At 39.4% G+C, this 21075-nt stretch overlaps 1 protein-coding gene across 1 annotated transcript; it reads left to right on the top strand.

Moving 5' to 3' along the window:
• The first annotated feature begins 1926 nt into the window (after positions 1-1926).
• LOC138605270 (protein-glutamine gamma-glutamyltransferase E-like) lies at positions 1927-19089 on the top strand. The gene is made up of 15 exons (XM_069677416.1): positions 1927-2016; positions 4416-4583; positions 5543-5797; positions 7431-7549; positions 8359-8487; positions 8657-8834; positions 11341-11473; positions 13095-13204; positions 13721-13836; positions 14072-14198; positions 14291-14487; positions 15669-15843; positions 15941-16104; positions 16771-16904; positions 18103-19089. Exons 1-15 carry the CDS (start codon positions 1995-1997, stop codon positions 18248-18250), a joined length of 2175 nt encoding a protein of 724 aa, XP_069533517.1. The 5' UTR covers positions 1927-1994; the 3' UTR covers positions 18251-19089.
• Positions 19090-21075: the final 1986 nt, after the last annotated feature.

The following is a 21075-nucleotide window of genomic DNA, read 5'->3' as shown; positions in this document are numbered from 1 at the left end:
AAACACTAATGAATTTATTGCTTTAATTGACTACATTTGTAATCAAACAAACACTGATTAAATGTGCACATGAAAAGTGTCAAAATATTCCCTTTGAATAAAGAAATGATGCATGCACGTTCGGGTCCAGGTCACACAAATTTAGGGACAAAGTTACTTTTTTTTTCACATGGATTTTGCATCACATCTCATTCATATTGCTGTGTCATACAGTACAATACATTCACTCACACAAGCAGTGACCAACTCATGCTCCATAATTAGAGCAGAAGGCACACCTGAACACTCCCTCTGAGTGTGCTAAGTAGAATACAGAGGACATTTTAATTAGATGCAATAATAAAACTGAAATAGTACTGATCATAGACATCTGTAGTAGGGATAGACCGATTTTCGGCCGATAAGAGATCAATTTAAAACTGGGTTGTTTTGGCTCTGATGCAGCCGCCCTCTCTGTCTGCAGTCATTACTCTGTCTCCAGCATTGTCCCACCCACAGCACTGTTGGTTACACGCTGAGCCATGGCACGGGTAACAGCCAATCAGCAGTGAAAGCTGTGCAGGCAGAGTGCTCACACACACGGCGGAGAGGAGAAAAAGTTCATTTCTTTGCAAATTTTATTTAACTTTGTTTTATTTACTTTATAAAACTTCAGGAAGTTATTAATTTATTTATTTAAATTTACAGTTAACTTTATAAGAGATGCTGCTGACCCTGGGAACTCCCTGCGCTTTTTGTTTGTTTGTTTAATAAACACATGCTTAAAGGCATTTAAACAAAGTTAAGTGTTGGAGTTTGTATTATTCACAATTTTTACGCCAATATTTTCACTTTTACTGCAAGTGAATATCGGCTCCAAATATCGGTTATCGGCCTCCTTGACTACTAATATCGGTCTATCTCTACTATATATACACTACCAGTCAAAAGTTTGGACACACTTTCCTATTCACTTGTATGAGAAAATGTGTCCAAACTTTTGACTGGTAGTGTATATAAATATATATATATATATGACAGATATTCATCGTACTTTACTGATATAACCTACATCATCTACAACAGAGACTGATAAAAACAATGAAGCCTGAAGTACTTTTGTACTTAAGATATGAAAGAGCCTTCATACTGCTCTAATGTATGGTTTTATATTTATTTTTATTTACTCCATAGTTTAATATTGCTGGGCTGAGAGAATAAGTCTAAATCTGTCATTAATACAACAAAAATACATCTGTACAACAACTTCAACAATCTCATGTAACACACGAGTGTTATAATAAATATATCACGCTCTAATTATGGAGCAGCCATATTATATTTGCAAATTTACACAGTCTGCGTTTTTTCTGCTATCTGTTCCTTCTGCATTCAGCAGCTGCAGCTGAGTGGTTTTAAGTCTGGATTATGTGTAACTTCTTCATATGTTTCTAAAATCATAGTTTGTCTCTGAGTTTGTAAAATATGCCGATGAGCTGACGGCAGACTTGCCCATGTTTAAATTGGTCATTTGCTCCAAACAGAGCTACTTTAATGTGAACGCATTCGGAGAAACCCTGGGCTGACTTATTGAGTTGATAACCAGCGTCATGTGACCACTCAGCGCGATATCCTTTGTCCGGTTAAGTGAAGGCAGATCAGGAAAAGAGACCCTGGCTATGTTGAACTCACTTCGTAGTATAGGCCCCAGGTCTGCAGCCCTGGAGACAGAGAGTACAAGCAACAGTGTGTGTAACATTGTGTGAGTGTACAAAGTTGAGGGGCCGTGACACACTTGATTCATCACATTCAGCTTCTTAGCTGCCATGAAATAGTTAACAGAACAGGTTGTAAGGTGTGTTTGAGGCTGATGTGAGATGGGGCTGGGCTAACAGCAGGCAGGTATTTAAAAGTCAATCAGCTCTGACTGGTCACCGTGCTGCTGACAGTCTGTTAGAGAGCATTGTTCTGTGTTAACGTCTGCTGACCTGTGAAGACAGAAAAATCCAGCCAAGATGACAGCGATTGGAAAACCCCGTAAGTAAAACAACTTTTCTTTACAATGTGTTTAATGTGACTCTTTCCTCATATGTCCATCTGTTTGGGTCGCCCAAACCTGTTTGCATGCAATGAACATGTTTGAACACTGTGGATGAAACAACCTCAAAGCTTAGTTTCAGGAATTTCACACTGCAAGAGGTTGAACTAAAGCTTTTTGAGACATAAATTTAGTTCTTTTACCTAAAGCTGCTATGAAAAATGTTTTCAAACTACTTTAAAAACAAAATCAAATAAACAATGTACTTATGCAAAAATCTGACAAAAGAAATTACAAAAAAAATGACCATTGAGTTAATTGCAAGAAGAGCCCACTGGCTCATTTGCCTAATTATGACCCTGGTGATTGTTCCTCAGTCTTTTGGTGGGGTGTGTATGGAATTCAGTTACTGTATAAAAGATAATAATATAATACAATCAAATAATTTAAAAAAAAATCCCTTCCTTTATGGTCCAAATTTGTTTGTAGTTTTAGTATTAGATAAAAATGGCAGAAAAGTATTTAATCAACTTGAATAAATACAAATACAGTTTAACGAAAAGCAAGCCACTGCAAAATGTAGCTAAACTATAAGTGAATTACCCGCAACACTATATGAGGGCTGCCCGGTGGTGCAGTGGTTAGCGCTGTTGCCTCACAGCTAGAAGGTCACTCGTTCACACTCGGTCACTCTTCTCCCAGTGCATGCATGGGTTCCCTCTGGGGTCTCCGGCCTCCTCCCACAGTCCAAAGACATGCTTGAATGATTTATTGGTGACTCTAAATTGCCCATAGGTGTGGGTGCGAAAGGTTGTGTGCCCTGTAATTGACTGGCGCCCAGTCCAGGGTGTACCCTGCCTTTCGCCCAATGACAGCTGGGATAGGCTCGATTTCTGTTATCATTATAAAAAGATGAGTGACGGTGACGTACTCGCAATGTTAGCTGTAACATTGATTAACCAGTTCACACCGCTGCAATTTTCCCTGCAACATTCTAAAACTGTTTTGTTGCGTTGCGAATTCTAGATTTGAACTGGGCTTAACGGTCTTCCAAAAAGTTTCGCTAGCTTACAATGTCCCGGAAATCAGGTGGGAACAGCTGCCGGAGATGCCCTTTCACAATTATAGCACACAACAGGAGATTGTCGTGTCAGACGTGTTCTCGCATTATAGAAAGACTCTGTTTGCTTTAGGTGAGGGGTGCAGGAGCCAGGACATGATGAAAAAAGTACGTAGCAGTTGTAACTCAGCGCTTTTAACATTTCCATCAGAAATAAAACAGCTTTTATTTTCTGAGAAATCACAGGAAGTCCCCTCTGCTTCCTACATTTCAATTTGAATCTTGTTAATACCACTTATATACTTTAAAACAGAGGGTGTGGCCTGAACTTGACAGCATTTATACTGCGGTCCTAAATGGTCCTCATCTGTAGACATGCAGTTTTTAATGATAAGGTGCAATTTTATATATTTTTTATAAAAATAATTAATAATTATTAATATATATTATTAATTATATATATTAATATATATAATTAATTATAATTATTTCGCAGACCCCCACTTTGAGAACCACTGATTAAGATTCACAGACTGCCCCAAAAGACATTGATGTCTGTGCTGTGTCTTTGAACATGTGACTGTAAAACAGTTATCGTTACTGAAAGGGAATATAAAGCTCAAAAAAAAAATCAATGCAGAGATAAAAGAAAAAAAAAAGTCGATTGATTATTCTCTGCAGGGTCCTCACGACAAACATGACCTTTTATGTTACACATGCTCATACTAATTTAATCTGTTGTTAGTATAAAAATATAGATATGGGCAGATTTCATGAATTCATCTTTCATTCATCTTTAGACCCATTTATCGTGCACACAGCTTGTGTTGGCATTTTAAGTCTGAGTGTGTTTACATAGCCTATTTAAACCACCACACCCTAACAAAGTTTCCACCAGGACTGCTAGACAGCGCGATGACTTTCAACGTGCTGAGCCAGTTTCTTGAGACGGAGCAAATCCAAACACACCCTCAGCTCTGCAACAAGATATGACAAAAAAAAGGAAGTGTAGAGTTCACTACACAAGCCCATACAAATATAATACTTCAAAGATAGCATCAAAAACAGCACAAGCTAAAGAGTTTTACTGTTACTTTTCAAATTTAAAGTGTGACTTACAGAATTATTTTTCTTGACCGCTATGTGTAACCATAAACATAAATAATATTTGATATAATGAACGAGACTTTTGCTTTTCTCCTTGTTGATTTGTTCTTTATTAAAAGTAAACATTTCAGTATAACCACCTTTTAAAAAAATCAATAAAAAAATAATTATTATACTTTCCAATCTTTTTTTAGCCTTGTGTGTCTTGATTTCTTCTGTCTTTAATTACAGTGTTTGAAGGAGTGGACCTTCAGTGTGTAACCAACAACACTGCTCACCGCACCGAGGTAATCTCCGTGGATCAGCTGATTGTGAGGCGAGGTCAGCCCTTCACCCTGACCCTCAATCTGAATGAAGCTTTCAACAGGACCAGCCCGCTCTTCATAAATGTAGCCACAGGTCAGTGTTTCACTTTACTATTTGCTTCAATCATCTTTGCACAAAACTGGTGATCAGTGCTGACAAATAAAGCCAACAAGCAGGCACTAAATATTTGATTTTTGTTATTTTTTTTAAATTTTACTGAAACCTACAAAGGAAACTTACAGACAATAGCCTTCCTCTACTGACTGTTGAATCAGGAATTGTTCTTCGGCACGATTAAGTATTTTAGGTAACATGACATGGCATGCATGAGTATAAGGATGAAAGACGTGGAATATGTTGTTGAAGAGCAGACACTAAACTGCTACTGCTGCGCTTGAATGTTGAATGAATATAAGAAATGTATTAAAGAGGTTGAAAGAAGCTGAAGCTCACTGAATTGCTGTGTGTTGAATGACAGATGTTGAATAATTCTTTGTATGTTGAACAGCTGTGGCTAAACTGAATGGACACGTTTCATGTTTAAGGTTTAAAGGTTACTGTGAAGAAAGTAGGAATGACCTGAAAGAAAGCTGAAAGACGTGTGAATGTTTTAAAAATGTTTGGAGTTTCTAAGTGAATGTATGAATGAGTTTTGAAGTGTTGAATTTTTGAATTTCTTTCCCATTCATTCAGATGGGAATTTATTTCGGGAAAAATGGGAAAATTTCAGGAACGATGAATGATGTAAAAAAAAAATTAATAGAAGCAATAATGTCCTAAATGAGCTGAACGTTTGGATGTTTGAATGGTTTGAATCGGTTGAAAAATGTGGGAGGAGAAGCGTCAGGAAAAATGTGGGGAAATAATAAAAAAATTTTAACCAATGAATGTTTACTTAGATATATTTTGGGATGCCAGGCTTTAAGTAAAATGTACTTTCTCAAAATTCAGCAGCTGACTCCTCAAAGTGTCTTTCAGTAAGTCAGTGGAAACTAATGAATCAGTGGAAACTGATGAATGGATGAATTGATGGACTGTGAGTGTCTCCACAGGAGATTATGCCAACGAGAGGCAGGGGACATTGTGCTTACTCGCCGTCCCAGATGTCGTGAGGCGTTCACCAGTGGCGAAGGCGGTGTGGAAGGTTGAGCTTGATGCGAGGTCCTCCACACAAACAGGCAACCTGATCCTGACCTTCACCCCCCCGGCCGACGCCCCCATAGGATGGTATAAAATGGTTGCCAGTTACAAGCATGAAGAAATGTTACTGGCAAAGCTGACGATGCTCTTCAACCCCTGGTGTCCAGGTTCGTCTGTCTGTCTCAACTATCTAACCTACCTGTCTGTCTGTCTCAACTTTCTAACCTACCTACAATATTTCTTCAGTCTCTCTGTTTGTCTGTTAACCACTCTGTCCATCCGTGACTGTGTATCTCAACTATTTTCCTATCTGTCATCTGTCAGTTTGTCTGTGCGTCCGTCTTTATTTTTATTTGCTTTATTTATCTGTCTGTCCATTCCTTCCATCTGGCTATCTGTCTGTTGGTTTGTCTTTCTGTCTGTCTGTCCTTCTGTCTGCTTTAGGGCTGCAACTAACAACTATTTTGATAATCGATTAATCTGTCGATTATTTCTATTTCTATGATTAAACAATTATTAATTGGATAAAAAGAAAAAAAGCTCAATTTTAGTATTAGCATTATATTAAAAACACAAAAATGATATATCTTGTTTTCTTGTTCAATGCAATGTTAAAATATCAAATTATGTTACTCAGTTAATATCTTAATTTACTTAATAATTTCACATGAAGAAGAAAAAGTACAGACAAGGCCACTACAATAAAAAAAAGGACACTGGGAATGCAGCCATGAACTGAGTATAACAGGGAAATGTAAGTACAAATACTTACATTCTCAAAACAGGCTCGATACTTAAGTTTTAATGCATGTGAGTGGAATTATGGTTTATTTTTATTTTGGTCTCTGCACTCTGCCTTCCCAACATCAAGACTGATTTCAAAGCAGTAAAAAAATTATCCAGGTTCTCATTTGGGACCTCGGTTCAGTCTTTAATATTCTGTCTGAAATTTGACTCGTTTACAGTGATCATAAACGAAGAAAACTATCCTAGTGTGCCGAGGACGTTTTTAGTTTTGCCCAGTTATCAAAAGAGGTATCGTGTGTTGCTTAAGTTCAAAATTCTGGTGTTGTTACAACTCTAGAACAAAGTTAATGTTCATTATTGGCAGTGTATAGTTTTATTTTATTTTAAGCTAGAAGGTTTAATCGTCTTTTAACAATTATTATCATTATCATTTATTATTGTCAGGTTTAGTTACCTTTGCACAGAAGTGGTCGGTAAAATGTCCTTCAGAGGAATACTTTTTACTTTTGTACTTAAGTACATTTCAGAGCCTGTACTTTCTTACTTTTACTTGAGTAAAGGAGTTGAGTCAGTACTTCTACGTTTACCAAAGTCTTTTTTTACACAGGTATCTGTACTTCTTCTTAAGTATAGAATATTTGTACTTTTGCCACCTCTGGCCTGTCTGTCTCTCTTTTATCTGTCAGTCTATGTCTGCTTGTACGTCTCATTGCCTGTCTATCGGTCTGTCTCTCTATGTGTCTGTCTCTATGTCTTTCTGTCCATCCTATCCATCTGTTTGTCTAAATGTCTGTATCTTTTTTTGTCTGTCTGTCCGCCTGCCTGTGTGTCTTTCTGTCTGTCTGTTTGTCTGTCTGTCTCATTGCCTGTCTATCCATCTGTCTCTCTGTCCATCTTTCTGTCTGTCTCTCTGTCTGCCTGCCTGTCTGTGTGTCTGTCTTTTTATGTCAGTCTATGTCTCTGCTTGTATGTCTGTCTGTTTGTCCATCTGTCCCTCTTTACATCTGCCTGTCTGTCTCTCTCTGTGTTCATTGACTCTCTGTCTGTCTGCAGAGGACTCTGTGTTTCTGGATAATGAGAAGCAGAGACAGGAGTACGTGATGAATGAAGATGGAGTAATATATATGCCAGGCACACACAGCATCCAATCTAAAGGCTGGGACTATGGACAGGTACTTCCTGTCTCTCTTTCTCACACACACACACACACACACACACACACACACACACCGCACACACACACACACACACACACACACACACACACACACTTGTCACTGAGTTTTGTCCTTCTTGATTAGTTTTAATCACAGATTTCAGTGTATCTCCACGTTATGCAAATAAGGGAAACCTTAATGATTTCCGAGGCTTTAACAAAGGTTTCACTTGATTTGAATGTGATCTAAAGTCTCTCTTTTTTAAATTTTCTGTGGTCAATTTAAAATGTTTAAAGACAAATCAGATATTCAGACAAATTCTGGTATCAATTGTTCAACATTTAGTCTTATCCTTGTTGAATTTTAGGATTCGCATCTTGAACTTTAGTGTCTGAAAATTACCCTTCACATTTGGTCACCAAAATTTTATCTTGATTAACAATTTGAGCAATTAAATTTTTTTTTTAACTTTTTACTCCTGAATTAGTTATTCCTAAAAAAAAAACTGTATACATATTGGAAATTCTTAAATTACTTAAATCCTCAAACAAGACAAGATAAGATCATTTGGATTGATCCCACATTGGGAGAAATGAATGTGTTACAATACATATTAAGTATTAAGTAGTGTTTTAATTCAGTTGGTTAAAAAACTGATTTAATTCAAGGTTTTCAAAGATTCATGATTGATTGAGTGATTGATAAATAAAGTTATACACACACTGCCGGTAGCAGATGATGTCTCTTTAAAAGTTAATATTCCAACAAGCAGTTAAATTAAACAGTATTGACATAAATAAATGAAATCCCTGTCTCCTGTTCAGTTTGACCCGACCATCATGTTCATCTGCATCAACTTGTTGGACCGCAACCGCAAACACCTGAAAGACCCCGCTGACGATGTTGCTGCTCGCTGTGACCCCATCTACGTCGGCCGCGTGGTCAGCGCCATGGTAGGATGCACTCTGTGTGTTTTCATGTCTCAGGCTTTTACAGCAGAGTCAAACCATTTCTGGGCCGATGTTGGCAAATTCAAAGTGCACAAAGTCTTTGTGCATGTAACCCTACTTGCAATAAACCCTATTCTGATTCTGATCTCCTTGTCTGCCTGTTTTCTTCCAGGTCAACAGTAATGATGACCGCGGTGTCGTGGAGGGACGGTGGGAAGCTCCATATTATGGTGGGAGATCCCCCACTCACTGGACTGGCAGTGGTCCCATCCTTACACAGTGGTACTATAACCAGTTCCACCCAGTCAAGTTCGGACAGTGCTGGGTGTTTGCTGGAGTGATGTGTTCAGGTAACGTCTGACTCTGCAGTTGCTCACACTTAGAATAAAATCTGTAAAGATAAATATTCTTTCTCAACACAAACTAAACTTTCCAAACTTTAACTTCCGGATCCGGATTATTCTGATCCAGATTAAACTTTTTGGACAATTTGGCCCTGAGGCTCAAAGTGCTTTGTCATCTCTATTCACAAACAGTGAGTGAAGATATCTACCAAGATTGATAATGATTGATCAAACGATGAATGGTTCATGGCTGATTTTCTGCAACATACTGTCAAAGTTTATGTGATTGATGGCAGCTATTTTTTGGGGGTGGTGTAAAACATATTACAAAGGGACAAAGCTGACGTCAAGATGAAGCGTTAAAAACATTTAAAAATATAATTCCAATATTATACATACTTTTAAGCTGGTGTTTTTGTTTTTATATGTAGGACCTTTTGAAGTAGCTAAAGTATGTGTTTATCACAGCCCCTTTTACTGAGCTGCATAGCTTACCTTCTGTGCCGGTACGGTAATAATTCACTGTGGTTATCACTTTATGCTGATGATACGTTCATGTATATAAATTTACTTATGGGAACAGTTCATGTAACTTGTGACCTTTTGTGATGACGCAGGTCATATGAATACTTTTGTAGCTATTTTTATAATAATAAATTGGCCGAGGCAAAAAACTGAGGAACGATTTACTACCTCGTGCACACAAAATGCTATTTCGAGCGGACAAGGTAGTAAATTGTGTCCTCGTTTTAACAATTTGTTCCCTTGTTTGGATTAATTCGTTCTCGTTTATTTAAATTAATTCGTTGTCTCGTTTCATTAATTCGTTGTCTCGCTTCATTAATTCTTTGTCTCATTTTAATTCGTTCTCATTTCATTATTTCGTTGTCTCGTTTCATTAATTCGTTGTCTCGTTTTCATTCGTTCTCGTTTCATTAATTCGTTGTCTCGTTTCATTCTTTCGTTCTCCTTTCATTAATTCGTTGTCTCGTTTCATTAATTTGTTCTCTTGTTTCATTAATTCGTTGTCTTGTTTTAATTCGTTGTCTTGTTTCATTAATTCGTTGTCTTGTTTCATTCCTTCGTTGTCTCGTTTCATTAATTTGTTGTCTCGTTTTCATTTGTTCTTGTTTCATTAATTCATTGTCTCGTTTCATTAATTCGTTGTCTCGTTTTAATTTGTTCTCATTTCATTATTTCATTGTCTCGTTTCATTAATTCGTTGTCTCGTTTTCATTCGTTCTCATTTCATTATTTCGTTGTCTCGTTTCATTAATTCGTTGTCTCGTTTTCATTCGTTCTCATTTCATTATTTCGTTGTCTCGTTTCATTCGTTCTCGTTTCATTAATTCGTTGTCTCATTTTCATTCTTTCTCATTTCATTCTTTCGTTCTCGTTCCATTAATTCGTTGCCTCGTTTCATTATTTCGTTGTCTCGTTTTCATTCGTTCTCATTTCAGTATTTCGTTGTCTCATTTCATTCGTTCTCGTTTCATTATTTCGTTGTCTCGTTTCATTAATTCGTTGTCTCGTTTCATTAATTCGTTGTCTCGTTTTCATTCGTTCTCGTTTAATTATTTCGTTGTCTCTTTCCATTAATTCGCTGTCTCGTTTTCATTCGTTCTCATTTCATTATTTCGTTGTCTCGTTCCATTAATTCGTTGTCTCGTTTTCATTCGTTCTCGTTTCATTAATTCGTTTGTCTCGTTTCATTCGTTCGTTGTCTGGTTTTCATTCGTTCTCGTTTCATTAATTCGTTGTCTCGTTTCATTAGTTCGTTGTCTCGTTTCATTCGTTCTCGTTTCATTAATTCGTTGTCTCGTTTCATTCGTTCGTTCTCGTTTCATTAATTCATTGTCTCGTTTTATTCGTTCGTTGTCTCGTTTTCACGAGATGAAAGTGTCTATTTGACGAGCTGTTTGATTATTGATCTTCACTCCAAGGAGGAGGCTTTGTTATAAACCAGGGCTTTGAGGACAGCCTGAGAATGGACCACGTTGTGCGTATCGTTATACAAACTTTGAATTTTTTCAGAGCTAAAGGACCAGCTGAAGCATCGCCAATTTGAACAGTCTATTGTCAAGTCAATCTTGACAGACGTGATACAAGTTTATCTGTTTATCACAAAAGCTTCCTCCTTGGAGTCTTACCAGAACAGCTCGTAAAACAGACACTCGTCTTGCGTAACGGTCCAGACCGTCTTGTGGTGAAAGTGTGCCCGTATGTGCTGGGGTTAAGTCCACGAATATCTGTGAGAAATAATCAAAACGAGAGAACGAGTTGTTAAAACAAGGCCACGATTTACTACCTCCCGTCACTGTATGCGCCGTAGGACTCAACTTGAGTTTTTAAATTTCTTTACCAACTTTAGATCAGTGAGGTCTGTAGATGATTATTGGTTTAGTGACAGAAGAATGGCCTGGTAGCCCCGACTCCACGATACTTGTAAAATAAACTGGCTTTAACTTTTGTCAATATCTGATTTACTCATATCTTTGTGTTTGATTCACAGTGATGCGTCTGCTGGGAATCCCCTGCCGTACAATCACCAACTTCTCATCAGCCCATGATACTAACGCAAGTCTGACCATCGACAACTTCTACACTGAAGATGGACGAAATATACCCTTCCATGACAGTATTTGGTGAGAACAAGCTTTTTCATCTGCCAATAAAAAATGTCAGCGTTGTCCACTGTGGAGGAGAGTTTTCATGGTGCTTTGAAAGCTATATTTTAAAGGGTTATCTTACATGTGCAGAAAGTGAATGATTTATAGAGTATTTCATTTGGTTTCTTGATGTCTTGCACGGTCTGGAGCCTCTGGTGCCCTGGGCGCCACGCGGCCGGTTGGGTCTCTCTTGATGACGATGTGCAGGTCACTCCGTGTTATGACCGGAGCTGGATAGATGACTGACTGTGACTTTTGGGCTCTGAGTTTGAGACTTGTCAGAGCGCAAGGATTGAAGCAAAAAGAGCTGTTGTCTTCAGTTTGAACAGCTCGGAGTTTAATGCTGGAGCAATGTCTAATCGCGAGGTCTTCAGCGCAGCAAGGCGCGCACAGGCTCTGGGCCTTCTCGCGGGCAAAACTTTAGAAGAAAAGAAAAGTGTAAGAAGTCCAGGCAGGGTGGTAGCTCGTCAGCTGCCGGGTCGAAGAGGCTGCAGATATGCGCAAAGGATCAAAGGATCCTCTGCATTTTATAGTGGTATATTGGTCGCGCCACTATATAGGGGGCAGTCCACTTTTTAGACGGAAAAAAATGGGGAGCTGGTTTAGCTCAGTTGGGGTTTTTTTGTGAGTCTTGTGAACCACAGACTGAAGATAAGAACAGGAATGAGCATTCAATTATTGACATGAGGTATTCAGATTAGAGGCAGTGAGAGTGAGATTCCATGAAAGAACAGGACTTTATTCACAGTTGCACCTTAACTTGTCAAGTGCTGAAGTTTTTGACGCACTTGACAGGCAAAGGAGAACACATGTCTGGTTGGTTGAAGAGCAAAATGGGCTCTCTCCCCATTTATAAGAGTCCTGATTGTGAGGAGATGAACTTCAGCTGTGTATAATTGAGTCCAGCCAGCACAGGTGTGCATGTTGCTCCTCCCAGAACATAGAGGAATCATGGCAGACATGAAAGATTCCAACACTAATATTGATGAATATATGAATCGGGATAGCATATATTCCACTGAATATATATAATACTTTTAATATGTCGGACTTCAACAGAGTTTACCGTTAAAAAACGGCAATTGCTGGATAATGGAAACCCAGCATCTAAAATATAACATATTGAGAAACAAGTCTCCTTTGACCTCAGTTTACTAAAGAGTTTATGATCTCAATCTCTAGTTTCAATTCTACTTCAATACAGCATGTTTTCCTTTTAAAATGATGCTCCTATTTGGAGTAAGACAATGAAGCAGGTTAGGCTTTAGGGCGATTGACAACTCGTTACCATAGTGACCCAAAAAATGTCTTGTTCAGTTTGACTAAAAGTCACTCAGCGTAGTGGGCTGTGTATTTTTTCCTTAAGTTCATCATGTTAAAAGCCTGTTTAGCCAAATAAGCATCCAAATGAACAAAAGGGAATTATAGAAACACCTTTTTAACTAAGCTAGCGCTAAAGTTAGCCGATAACAAAGCCTCGCTAACCCCAAGCTCCCCCCGTTAACAAATGTTTAGCTAGATAACTGATTTTTAACTATGTGACTGTTTTATAGTGTCTTAAAAAATGAGCACAGAATATTCTGCTGTTGTGTTTCAGGAACTTCCACGTGTGGACTGAGGGGTGGATGAGGCGGCCGGACCTGTCAGAGGGCAGTAAATATGACGGCTGGCAAGTTCTGGATTCAACACCACAGGAGACGAGCGATGGTACAGACTCAACTGGGACACATTTTTCTGCTCGTTCTGATGACCTTGTTTCCTGCAATACTTGTCCATGCTGACCTCTTCATCTCTGACATTTTTTTTAAAGTGTTACTTAATAATTCTAATGCAAAACAGGAATTTAGGAAAAGAAAAAATTTCACTTTCCGAATTCTGACCTCCTACAAGTCTTTGTTGATGCTTATTATAACCTATAACCTAATTACTAATATCAACTAATCACCTCCCTTAAAAGTATGAATGGTAGTTATGCAATGAAATAATTACTTTGAGGTGTAGTCAGGACATGTGAACCGCCTCCTGACTTTTCATTTCTGGTTCATATTTCTTCCTGGAGTTGCATCAGAATTGGTCAAACCAGAAACCAGCAGAAAGAACAAATTGTCTCACTGCAGATTTACTTGATGTATGAGACTGGATGTGTTGTTTAGCCCTCATGTTTTCATTTCAGCAGTTTGTTGTTTAATTTCATTCATTCAGGTGTCTCTTTCCCTCATGTAGGTATTTACTGCTGCGGTCCAGCTGCGAAACGAGCCATCCTGAAGGGAGACACTGACCTTAAATATGACGTCCCGTTCGTCTATGCTGAGGTCAATTCTGACTGTGTCGACTGGCTGGTCAGTGAGCAGAGCTTGAGCTCTTAACATCATAAACACATTTGTTAAACACCACGCCCTTTAGTTAAAATAGTAGATAAATAAAAAGAGAAATGATCACAAATAGAAGAAAATTAGACGGTGAGCAGCAGCTGAAGGTAACTGTGACAAACTAGAGGGCTGCTTGTACGATTTTGATTTTTTTAATGAATTGCTTCTTGTTGTTTCTATTGTCTGTGTTTGTGTGTCCTATCAGGTCAGAGCTGACGGTTCAATTGAGGAGATAGAGGTTGATCAGAAACTTGTGGGTAAGAATATCTCCACAAAGGCAGTCGGCAGCGATATAAGGGAGGACGTCACCCACGAGTACAAACACAAAGAAGGTGGGTTCAACAGACAAACAGATAACACAAACTTCAGCTTATTGTTGTACAACAGTAGGTCTGAAAAAACAACTAAACTATTTCCCCTACAGGAACAAAGAAAGAGAGGAAAGGCTTCATAAAAGCCATCGTAGAAAACTACGAAAACCTTAGCGAGACGGACCGATTCGCTGCAATGCTGAGTTCAGTAGCGCTCGCGCGTGCTAGAAGGGATCTGCAAAGCATAACGTCTTCGAATGGGACGCTGGACGAAGGGAAGCCGTCAAAAGTGACCATGCGATTTGAAGAGGTAAGTCAAAGAAAATACAGTCCTTAAAATTTCTCATCAAAGCTACTAAATGAAGGTTTTGTTTCTTATCTCGGGATGTTGCCATACCTGAATTTACAAATCTGTTGAGACAGATCTGATACCACTAAATCACTGTGTGCTGCTCACCCTGTATGAATGTGATAACAATAAAAATAAAAATAACTTTATTGATCCCCAAAGGGGAAATTCACTTACTTAGTAATTCTTACTGAAGAATTAAAAAAAGTCTGATGGCTGTGGGTACAAAAGATCTTCTATATCTCTCTGTCCTGCAGCGAAGAGAGAGGAGCCGTCCGTAGGATAGGATTGTGATCATTGAATAAAATAAACAACACTAAGAAACACTGAGAAGCTCAAACAAATACCTGCTGATAAGTGCTAACATATCAATAATATAACACGAGGTTTCACGTACTATAAAAATGGATCTGTACGTTCTGTTAGTACAGTAACCCACATAATGGGATATATTATGTGAAGCCGCTAAAAGTAAACACGTGAACGTTCCATCTAAGTTGCCACAGTGTTAACCAGCACCGGGACGGGTGTCGCTGATAACAGGAATACACTCGCTGAAAAGAAGCCTGGCGTAAACGAAAGGCTCGATCATCCGGCCGACATTGCATGTGACAGTAGCAGCAGTGTCGGGTGCTTGTTTACAGTTTACAGGCAGGTGAGACGCAGACTGCTGCACAGCTGCGCTAAAATGATATCAGACGGACTTCTCCTGTAGATAAGTGGTGAAAACCAGGAAATGGCGCGTTTTCTTTTTGCGCCATACAGCAAAAAAGTAGCAGTTTTACATGTTTCACTTAATTTGCTTCGCTATCACACGTCCTGCGATGTGACTATTGCACATGCACACATCGCAATTGGTGGTTTCAGCCCTATACTCAACTGTCATGCCAAACAGAGTGACTTTACTAAAGTTGCATCTGTGTCATCAAATGCTCAACTCGCCTCTTATAAAGTAGCTTACAGAGCTGTTTCATGTAAAAAGCTGCACGCTGTAGCTGAGGAGTTAATACTGCCCTTAGCAATTGAGGTTTCACCTGTGATTAATGAGATGTTTCTCACAGCTGCTGCTCCTACAAGTATTCCTTATAGGATGTGTTACTTATATAAAATCCTTCTGTGCCTTATTTCCCTCCTTGTGTCAGGTGTCCGAGCCTGTGAACGGTCAGGATGTGAGCCTGAACCTGGTGCTGAGCAGTAAGAACACTGCTAACAGGCCACTGTCTGTCAACATCAGAGTTCGGGCCATGAAGTACAACGGAATACTCGGTGCGATCATCAAGACTGAGCAGAGGAAGGAAACGCTGCTGCCTAAGAGAGGTGAGGCTTCCTCTGTGGAGAGACGGATATCTTCAATGGTACTGAATGTTTTGTGGTAAAATGTTGAACTGAATTTAAATCTCTCTGATTCTTCAAGAGCTGTCCATCCCGATCCTGGTCCCGTTCTCAGTCTACTCGAAACCCATGTTGGACTATGACAGCATGAGGGTTTCAGCAGTGGTTAAGGACATAGAAAACCCAGATCACCCATACATGGCCGAGGACGATGTTGTGCTGCTTGACCCGCCGATCACAATCACTGTAAGAAAAATAACATCTGTCTCTCTGTCTCTAAATTGCCGTTATCCAGCTTTGTTAGTTGAGGTTCATATCTGACTTTTACATTTCTTCAGTGAGATTGTGTGTTGGGAAAGTTCTGAAAGCTGGAATAGATACTCTTGATCGGTTTCGTTGGAAATGACAACAGGTACTTTATAAGGTGCTTTGGAAAGATGAGGAAGATTTTGTGGGATGCTCTACAACTGCCAAGCGATCTGCTGAAAGAGGGTGAACCTTGGCAGAGCCTTCAAGGATCACACTGTGGCCTGCTGGAATGAGAGTGGGAGCCTTGCTAGCCATTCTCACAACTCCTACAGTACCATCTGTGTTCTGTTGATGCCTTAACTCTTTAATCAATGCTCTGTAAACATAGATACTGGGTTACTGATTTGATGTCTTACTGTCAAGATATTGTTGGTAAAGAACATCAAGGGTGTTAGTTCCTATGAGAGCCTAGGTAGGGTTCTCATAGGAAGGTATTTCAGGTGGTCCAACATTGTAACATTATACATGTCTTAAAATATGAAACAGCATAATACCCCCTCTTTAAATCTATCCAAATATAAGTAAGAATTTACTAGCAGGATAAAAAACAGGTAGCAGCATTTATAGAGAATATTTAAACAATCTAAATTTTGTGTGTTTCAGGCTGTTGACGACCCACGACTGTACAGGTTTACAAGGTTCAATGTTGTTTTCAAGAACCCCGTGAACAAAACGCTGAAGGGCTGCTCTCTGACCGTCTCTGGAAGCGGCCTCTGTAGAGACGAGCGTGAAATCAGGTGAGTGTGTGTGTGTGTTCGTCAGTGTCACAAGAAAAATTATTTATAGTATTGATTACTTTACTTCCGGTAAGAATATTAGCTTTACTTCCACTTTTTCTCTGAAAAGCAAACAGAAGTGAAGCAAATGCATCTCATAAGAAAAAAAGCGTGCCATACTTCCTGTTGTAATCCTAAAATGTTCCTTTTAAAAGAGGGTCTCTAACCATACACTATAAACGTCTCTACATTATATTAAAACAGTCACAACATGTCAACAAACCTTAAAAGAACACAGAAACTTAAACACGACTAGGTCAAAACCTGGTATATGGCTGACTGCATCAGGTCAATGTGCTCTTTTGTGGGCAATGTGTTAAAAGGACTGTCCTTATGAGGCCGATGACAACCGGTTTGAAAGCAGGTGCGCACTGTGGACATAGGTGAGGACAGCGGACGAGCAGCAGAGGAGCAGCCCCGCCTACTCCCCGAACAAAGTATCCAGAGCCATATAGACAGAGAGTCGCGTCAGTGGAGGTCCAATATACTCCATGACCCGCCATTGCGATGTCGCATCTCTCTCTCTCTCTCTCTCTCTCTCTCTCTCTCTCTCTCTCTCTCTCTCTCTCTCTCTCTCTCTCTCTCTCTCTCTCTCTCTCTCTCTCTCTCTCTCTCTCTCTCTCTCCAGCTCTGAAGTAACGTGACAGTCAATCAGTCAGTCAGTCAGTCACAAGCCTTTTTTACACTGCGGTTCCACCTCAGCGCCTTAACAAAGCCCCGTCCTCATGCCACCTTTGTCATTGTACATTAGACCATGCAACGCCGACGTACAGCCGCCCTAGTGTGTGTTTTTAAATAGTGATAGAGGTGTAGACAAACAGCGCATGCTTCTGCTCTGCCGGCTCTGCTGTTTCGCCTCTGTTACTACCTCCGTAGTGGCTCAGAGGTGGAACGACTTTGCCCCACCATTACGCCTCAGTGCGTTCTACACAGAAGATGGAACGTAACAGAAGCGTAATAATCCGGCCTTGAACTGGCAGTGTAAAAAGAGCTACATATAGACCTGTGTGCAGGGCTGACCACGGCGGTCAACCAAAAATGCTCCTTCAAAAAACTGCCCTGTGACATTTTACAGCACAAGACAGACCAATTTAGAGTGTTGTCTGTCCATAATCGAGACAGCACCTGTTTTACCCACTTTGCTCTGTGTTACCCTCAGGCTTGGAGACATGCTACCATTCACACAATTAAACATCAATTTCCGAGTCTTCCCCTACAAGCGCGGAAAGAAGACTCTCCACGTTGTCTTTGACTGCTCCATCTTCAGAGACATCAAAGGCAGCTGCCCCGTCATCGTCAAGAAGTAAATGCAGGGTATCGCTGTGTAACAGATAACGAGATAAATATGTCGAGATCTTAAGAAAACAACTGGACATTACTCGTTATCACGGGAAAGTAAATATAATGTGTGGATGTATGTCCGCTTCAGGCTTCCTGTGTAAAAGTGTGGACTGGACGGCCAAATTGAAAGCTTCACCAACACAAACATAACGCCAGAATGCTACAAACGTGTTAACAGTTGGATTTTAAACCATTTATTCACATTTAAAAAATGAGCTAATGAACCTTTATGTGTAAAGTATGAATATATAAATCTGCTTCCTGGAAATTCTTGTTATTCGAGTCTGGAAAGGTCCGGAAATTTAAAAAGGAAAATGTGTAGGAAACCTGTTTTATGCATCTTTTGTTAAACTATGTGATAAACCAATATTAACCTGCAGAACTGTTAGCGGGAAATCATGTTGAATTAAAGGTTTACATCACAGAAGAATGCAGATAAAGCTGGTGCACAGACCATCAACTGCTACAGTTAAATAAATCCATTAGGCCTCTTTACATGCTTCTTTCAGCTCGTGTAGGGAGCAGAAAAACACTCAGGTCAACACAGTCTATAATGTTCTTATCATGAAACACAACCCTGTGTCTTATTTTTAAAGTGCACAAAGTCTGTACTCTTCTATAAAAACTGGGACACAAGTAGAATTCCCTGCTTCTGCGTAGCTTCAGCCTTTGAAGGTTTGGTGAGCTGGTGTTAAAGTGTCTCCTGGTGGCTACAAAAATAAGAGACCAAACGCTGTGCGAGCTTTTCTGTATCTGTATTTGCACTGTTTTGTTGAAAATGTCAACAATGAGCATAAATAAAGTGTTTATTGAAAGCCATGTTCCTGTTGTTTCTTTGATTGTGAAACAAACGTGTTATTTTTTTCCATCCAAAGACAGAGCTGCAGACATAAATCTGAGGGGTCGTGCTATGATTAAAGAGGTAGAACATAAAACAAATATTCCTGCAAACACATAACTATTTTTATGTGGATTTTTCTTTACAAAAAATTTGAAATTTATACTTTTACCTAAAAAATAAGAAGTAGCTCTTTGGTTTAACTGCTCTCAAGGTTTCAAATAAATCCAATAAAGACCGACAGAAATCAACTAATGAATCAATTACTAAATCAGACTATATTTGTGTAATTGTAAGGTAGTAGACTTGAATTGGCCACAAGGTGTCATTGTTGCGCCATCTATTGCTGGCAGAAATGAGCAATTTCTGCTATTTGTCTCTTACAGGACACCGTAGTTGGCGATATTTTGTCTGCATAGATCGCCATGTTTTTCAGACTTTGTTTAAACTACCTTGTAAAGGTAAGCGTTATTACAGTTTTCCTTGATTGCTTTGATGCAGCAGTCAACTCAAACTCCACATTTTCAAAACAGTTAACACACAGGCCGAGACAGTGGCACTCATGGTAGAAATGACACGTTTTGTTTGCGAAAGGCTCTAACCGCGCCAAAACATTTATAATGTGCAACAAAAGAAAATCTTGCCTTCAAACAACACAACTTGCAAATAAGTGTATGAGCTCTTCCAATCAACCATTACACAGTGGACAACAAAATACAAAACACAGCACTCAGTGTGCATCAGTGCACCATTGCTTGTCATTGTAGCCTATTACTGTAGGTAGCTGCCATGCCAGTGCCATTTGTTGTCAAATATAGCGTGAGCGCAACATAATAAACCCTGCCTGGACAAACTCAGGACTTCTCCCACTGGACCTTCCCCTTGTTTAAAATTAACAAATCACCATCAAGTGACCTAGATAACCGCAAATCCTGCTTCGTAGTATACCCCCCTGGAGACACGGAAACAGGAGTAAGTAAGTTTGCAGGCAGGCGAACAAACAGATGAGTAATTCAGACACACAAAATGGCTAAACTTGAGCTGGACTTGGCACATAGACAAACCGTGTATGGCACAATCGATCCGGCAGGGACTGGCTGTCGTAGTAGGTGGTGATTGCTTGATGACTGGCAGGTGTGGTGATTGCTTGATGGCTGGCAGGTGTGCTGACTGGAGATCCAAAGCAGGTGTGCAGAGCGCGAAGGAGACAGAGAGAAAGGGGGAGGGGGGGAACAAAAACACACCAAGCACTCCTCAGTCACACGACACTTAAAAGTCTGAAAATAAACAAACACACACTTACAGGCAGACAGATGTCACAGAGGAGGAACTGGGACTAGGGTCTAGGTTGAATAATTCCGAAGTTATCCTTTAATTATGAAGCCAGTTTTACATTTATCATTAACTTTTGTTGCATTTATCTGTATGAAAAGTGCCATACTTTCAGCTAGCAAAATCAAACATCATCTTATAAATTAGACGTCTTCACCGGTCCACGTATTGCGCGGTCAAACGGGTCCGGGTCGGGACTTGTTCTATAATCCTTGGTTCCGGGTCTGTTCAACATTATGTGTAATACCCGAGTGGATCGGGGAAGACCTGGCCGTGATAAGAAAGTGTTCATGATTAAAGTGCTGTGTGTGTATTTTAACTTGCAACAATGTGTCATTCGCATGAGAATGTGCGGGAATTAAAGTGGAAAAAAGTGAGCGGTTAAACGAAACATCTACTTTTTATTTCTTTGGTAAAAGTCTGCTAAAGTATAAATTTAAAATATTTTGTAAGAAAAGTCCACACAAAAATAGTTAGTTATAGTTATATTTTATCTCTTTAATCAATCGCACGGACCCTCAGATTTATGTTTGCAGCTCTGTCTTTGGATGGAAAAAAATAAAACGTTTGTTTTAATGACAAATGCTTAAAAGATCTGAAGCATCACAATCAAAGAAACAA

Source organism: Semicossyphus pulcher, unplaced genomic scaffold (assembly GCF_022749685.1).
Source record: "Semicossyphus pulcher isolate SPU_LCO1_2020_fin unplaced genomic scaffold, fSemPul1.0.p SCAF_3, whole genome shotgun sequence".
NCBI lineage: Eukaryota > Metazoa > Chordata > Actinopteri > Labriformes > Labridae > Semicossyphus > Semicossyphus pulcher.
Note: the sequence above shows the minus strand (reverse complement) of the source record. Positions and strands in the feature narration are given on the sequence as shown.

What these genes read in the sequence shown, in the direction of transcription:
- LOC138605270 (XM_069677416.1), top strand. Translation starts at nt 1,995, where the DNA reads ATGACAGCGATTGGAAAACCCC. An exon ending in AAGGCTGGGACTATGGACAG is followed by an intron (nt 7,550 to 8,358) that starts GTACTTCCTGTC and finishes TCTCCTGTTCAG; the next exon opens with TTTGACCCGACCATCATGTT. An exon ending in TGACCATGCGATTTGAAGAG is followed by an intron (nt 14,488 to 15,668) that starts GTAAGTCAAAGA and finishes TCCTTGTGTCAG; the next exon opens with GTGTCCGAGCCTGTGAACGG.